The 5,659-nt window shown below is 49.2% G+C and overlaps 1 protein-coding gene across 1 annotated transcript in view; it reads left to right on the top strand.

Moving 5' to 3' along the window:
• The window catches only part of LOC119406626 (sterile alpha motif domain-containing protein 1-like), a 14,543-nt gene extending 9,316 nt beyond the window's left edge, over positions 1-5,227 (top strand). Inside the window, exon 2 of the mRNA XM_037673359.1 lies at positions 4,866-5,227. Within this exon, the coding sequence (XP_037529287.1) occupies positions 4,866-5,227 (362 nt within the window). The remainder of the gene's footprint in view (positions 1-4,865) is intronic.
• Positions 5,228-5,659: the final 432 nt, after the last annotated feature.

Here is a 5,659-nt window from a genome sequence, read left to right as displayed (position 1 = left end):
GAGGAGAACGAAGCGGAGGCAGCGATCACGCCACCTCCTCGTGCTCACGTGAGAAGACGAGGGAGAGTGGCGCAAGCGCAGTACGGGTGCGGACGCCGCAGAACGGACACTGCCCCGAGCATAGGATGCTTTCGCAGCTAAAAGCGCACGGTACGGCCTGCCGCGTCGGGCGGCTGCTATGGGAGGGTGCGTGTTGGCCCTAGTTGCAGTTGCGGCCGCTGCGGCGCGACGGGGCGGTACGGGGAAGCGGGTGCCTGCGGCTCGGTTGCGGCAGCAGCCGGAACAAATTAGTTGGTGGAGGTCACAACAGCGATCTGACTCAGCTGTTCTAAGCGGGTTTTTTTTTTATCTCATCTATCTCAGTCATGGCATATCATGCATTCAGTTGAGTCTGTTCGCGTAATCTGGTTAAATAGCCACTTAAGTTTCCGTGTACGTGCCGAGCTATGGCATTTTTTTTCCAGGACTAACATTTTGCTTTGTGTCTGAAAGAATATTCCACAATGGGCGTAGCAACATTATATGGCACTTTATGTTTGAAAGCGCGGTTGTTAAATTTATGAGCGTATAATGAAAGCATCGTTTGTTATTTGAACTATTGATTTCCGTGACATTTCTTCACCACCTTTAAGTTATCTTAGCTGAATATGCTTGACAGCTATTTATTTGAAACACCTGACAATACACGTTCACGTTCTTTATTCACAGAAAGTGCATGTAAAAATATACGTCGAATCTTTTTAATGGTGTCTGATACACTGTGACGAAAAGTAATTCAGCTTCGGATGCTTGTTACTAGCGGATTCTACAAATATAGTGACGCACTCCTCGTAACTTTGTTGAAAATGTTGCGGAATTATACATTCATTAGAAGTGGCTTGCGAATTACTTGACAGTTCTTAACAGGGCAATGTCATCAAATTCAAGTATATATAAGGCCGATCATTGGAGTGACTAATATCTCGAAGAATGAAGCTGACAATAGTGGACCACAACTGAATTTTTCTTTAACTCAAGAAAGAAAACCACGAAATAGCGGGCTTCGAGGGGGCGCCATGCTCAAGCTATATATATGGGTCATTCCATGCCAAGTGTTCCAGAGGTGGCGCTCGCACATCGCAGATTTTGCTGATGAAATTTGTGCCTTATTCCAATGCCACACAGAGTATTTTGTGGCAAAACATTTTGCTAGAAAAAAAATCACAGCATATCCACGGGGTGAATGATGATGAGTCGGGCGAAGCTCCGGAGGATATCATCGGTAAACGCTGAAACTCTTCCGTGAAATTCGCCCAATACATAATATAAATAGTGTGAAACACCGCGGTGAGCTTACTATCGAACCAAAGCGTTCACACACGTCGCAACTGTGGCCAAACGAATGAGCGAGAAATACCCGCTCGAACCGCGCGTCGGCTCCTTGAAGGTGAGACCGCTGGCGCCGCTTCCCGCGCACGAGCACCATGGAGGTCTGCCAGGCGCCGCGCTCGCTTCGCCGCCGCTTCTCGGGCTCGCACCGCGGGATCCTGGCGACGAGCAGGAGCCGCCGCGGCCCTCCGCGCCCGCCGCTCCGCTTCGTCCACGCCGCACCAACGATCCGACACGTACGGCGACGATCCAGGAGACTGAGAGAGGCACTCGTTCCCCGCAACCCAGGCACAGCCGGCGCAGCAGCCGATCGGAGAGTAGCGGCACTTCCACCGCCATCAGGTGGCGATTCACACAAGCGCACTATTGCACACACCTCTATTGGACCAACACAGATTGTGCACAGCGCCATCTAGAATATCGTCACAGTCAACGGCAGTTTGTTTGTACTTCTGTGAGACAGCGCCATCTATTATACTGTTCGGGAGATACTGCCGGTTACGCCTGTCATGGGACAAGGTTAGGCTAAGAGGAGCTACGCCCCTAAAAAATTTCACCATCATGGCGCCCCCTCGAAGTTCGCTTGTATTAGTGCCTAATAGAAAAATGCGTATAAAATCTATTTTGGTGTGTTGAGCTTGGAAACTACGATTGCGCTTTCGCAGAGGTTCTGTTTAGTTCCTCTTCATTAATTTCGAAAGTTTTGTGTTTCACTACCAGCTATTTCTTGAAAAACAACGAAAATCTTCAAAGTTAGTGACTTTTTCTTGAGCTATCTGGAGCTCTCCCTAACCAATCTTAATAATAGTATGATTTTCAGAAAAGTGCATTTTAGTACAAAAATGTTTAGGGGTAAAATAGACTTGAAATCATCCAGAAAGTAATTGTGAATTTAGAGAAAATATGCGATTTGCCGCGTGTTTGACCGTATATTTCATACTGATACGGTCCAAGTAAAAGTCGTCCATCATGCGGCGTTTGATAGTAGACTACATCATTAAGTAATGAAGAAAGTCTAATTAAATCATGTTTTGTTTTAAGGAAGAAAATAATTTTTGAATTTGGGCCTCCGAACGCGTCCTGCATTTCTTTTTGTTGGTGCTTCGCTACAAAGCACGTGGTCGCCCTAGCCGGTGACACTCGTCACAGGCAGCTTAAGATGCGAGATGTAGTCAGCGGCTCGTGAGTGGTCGAAAGTATTGTCGTGTTGACGTCAGGGCGACGAGTAATGAATTCGCGTTACAGTGTGAGCTTGCGCGGTGGGCCCAATGGGAAGTATGGACGCCCGAGAGCAGCCTATGGCGTTGTTGGCACAATGTGGTAGAGGACCGTCTGCAGAGGGCCTCTGCTCGAGTCCGCGAGCCGACTTTAATCACGTATATCGTTATTGTCCAAACAAGCCAAATCCCCCTTTTGCGGGGGCTGAGAGACAGGGGCGATGGGAGGCTGGCTTTGTGCAGCTCACGACCAGACGAGCAAGTCCGGATAGTGTGCCGAGCCATGGGGGTCACCGAAGCGGAAGGACTTTCGGCCACCTAGAGCGGACCGAGGGCCCATCGGCTTCCCCTTCCCTAACGCCCCCCCCCCCTACCTGACCCACTTCATGGCGTCAATAAAGTTGTATCCTCCTCCTCCTGCAGCACCGAACCAACATCAGCTTCCATAGCATCCCTTGCTAATCAAGAAAATCAACTGCACACTTACTGCTCGTAAGATTCTTGTCAGGATAAGTACAGATTTTGCATTAAGTATGACCGGCAACCGAGGTTGTGCATGCGGTTTCCGAGCCTGCAGTACTCAGGTGACGCAACGGGCGGGAAAGGTTTACCAAGGCAGATTAAGCCACCTCCTGTGAGACTTGTGAAATTGTCTCATTGGTGACGCGGCCACCTTCTCCAGTGTCGCTTTGATGTCTGTGTGACTTTGGCGTCACGTGCTAGGTGATGCCAGAAGGCAAAAAAGGAAAAAAAAGTCTTCAGCACTCGTTGTCGTTGCTACGAGTGGACGCTGACTACGTCTCCCAGGTTTCAATATGCAGATATACCCGATAAGTGGACGGGGGCACGACCGCGCCATAGCTCCATTTGTAGAGCATGGGACGAGTTTTTCGAAGGTTGCAGTTTCGGTACCTACCGGCGGCAAGTTGTTTTTTCTTTCACATTATTTTCTTGCACATGTATATAATAAATGCTACAAATAAACTCTCCTATATTTTCCTTGGCTTGAACGTCTGTTGGCTCTCATTAAGGGGGTCATTCAAGTTTCCTGTACTGGTGTCTCTACTTGGAACATAATTTTAAGGCCCCCCGGCAGAGGCAACACACCCCTTTTGCCTGACTTCACGTAGACGGCACCCCTGGGCTGACCCACCCAGGGGAAATCGGCAGTCGCCTTTTCCTATCTCTCTCCCCCTAATCTTCGTCTTTATCTCTCACTTTTTATCTGTCCTGTCATCTTCTCTCTGTTCCGTTTACTTCCAAATTTCTTGGCGGCGAGGGTTAACCTGGTGTAGCTATCCAACCTAGGGTAATTATAACAGGTTATAGCGGCGATGTATGGCTGGCGTCTCACAAGTGTTTGCTTTCAACCTTGTAGCGTCCCCTTGTTGGGCTCGGTGGTGGGTGGCCACCATCGCCGCCGAACTTTACAGTATTTTTATGCCAAAAGCTTTCCCCCCCTTCCTGATCGTTCCCTGAAAAGGGGGCGCACCGAAGACACTTTCCTGCTTAACACACCAAAGCCGACATTCCCAAAGTATCATGTTATCCACAGCCAGAACGAAAAGAAGACAGTCCGAGTGATTTCACCCTTCCTCGTGTCGAGAACTCTCACAGAAGCAATAGGCCCAGGTTATAAAGTGACAAAGATGGGAAGTGGCGATCTTCTTCTGGAGGTTCGTGACAAAGCTCAGTATGAGAAGCTGTCTAAACTTGTAGCGTTTGGGGAAACCCCTGTTTCGGTGGGCCCACACAGGTCAATGAACACTGTCCGTGGCGTAATTTCCGATGATGATCTTACTGAACTTTCTGAAAGTGAACTGCTCGAAGGTTGGCAGGACCAGAACGTGGTCAAAGTCCAACGAATAATAATAAGGCGCAACAACAAACAGACCCCTACAAAACATGTAATAATTACCTTCGGAACCAGTGACCTACCAGAATCAATCGAAACCGGCTATTGTAAGCTCCGTGTAAGACCATACATGCCCAACCCTCATCGATGTTTCAAGTGTCAACGGTTCGGTCATGGATCGCAGAGTTGCAGAGGGCGTGCCACTTGCGCAAAGTGTGCATCCATTCAACACATATCCGACGATTGCACCTCAGAAACAACTCATTGTTCGAACTGTGAAGGAGATCACGCTGCCTACTCACGATCATGCCCCACATGGAAAAAAGAGAAACAAATAGTAGAACTTAAGGTCAAATTCAATCTCTCATTCCAAGAAGCACGTCAACGTTTCGCACTACACAACCCATCCTATCCCTCCTTCGCAGATGTGACGCGCCGGGGCGCCGCGCCACATGTTTCTGCACCCGCGAATGTCACACAGAGTGTGGCCGCGGTCGTGCCACCAGCGCCCCCGGCTGGAGCAGCATGTGCTGCTTCGCCACCTGACAAACAGGGTCGGCAGACCCCCGTGTCTGCTGAACCTCGGACCACTGCAAGCGCAGCTAGGTCCGAAAGTTCTGTGACCGTGCCTGCCGAGCAGGCACCATCCGCCACCTCACAAGAGGCGATGGATACAAGTCCCACTCCTCCGGCGCCTGAGACGCCGAAGGAGAGGCGGAGCTCCTTGGAGCGCACTAAAAAAGAAAGACTACGCATTACAGGGCCCCCCAAGGACCCTGTAATCTAAGGCGACACTTTTTTGTACACACAGCACCGCACAACCTAAAAATGACACAAATATTACAGTGGAACGTCAGAGGACTGCTGAAAAACCTCGACGACATTCAAGAACTTTTACACAAACATACACCAAGAGTGCTGTGTGTACAAGAGACACACTTGAAACCGAAACACACAAACTTTCTACGCCATTACGTTACGTTTCGAAAGGATCGGAGCGATGCAGTCGCGTCATCCGGTGGTGTTGCCATTGTTGTGAATCCAGGAACTGCTTGTACACATTTACCACGTCAGACGTCTCTTGAGGCAGTAGCCGTCCGAGCCGTTATCTTGAAGAAACTGGTCACAATTTGCTCTATTTATATACCTCCTCAGCACCAACTTAGTAAACGAGAATTCCAGGCATTAATTGATGAACTTCCAGAACCGTATCTTCTCC

This window comes from Rhipicephalus sanguineus, chromosome 10, assembly GCF_013339695.2.
Source record: "Rhipicephalus sanguineus isolate Rsan-2018 chromosome 10, BIME_Rsan_1.4, whole genome shotgun sequence".
NCBI classification, from domain to species: domain Eukaryota; kingdom Metazoa; phylum Arthropoda; class Arachnida; order Ixodida; family Ixodidae; genus Rhipicephalus; species Rhipicephalus sanguineus.
The sequence above is the reverse complement of the archived record's forward strand: the minus strand, read 5'-3'. Positions and strand labels throughout refer to the sequence as shown.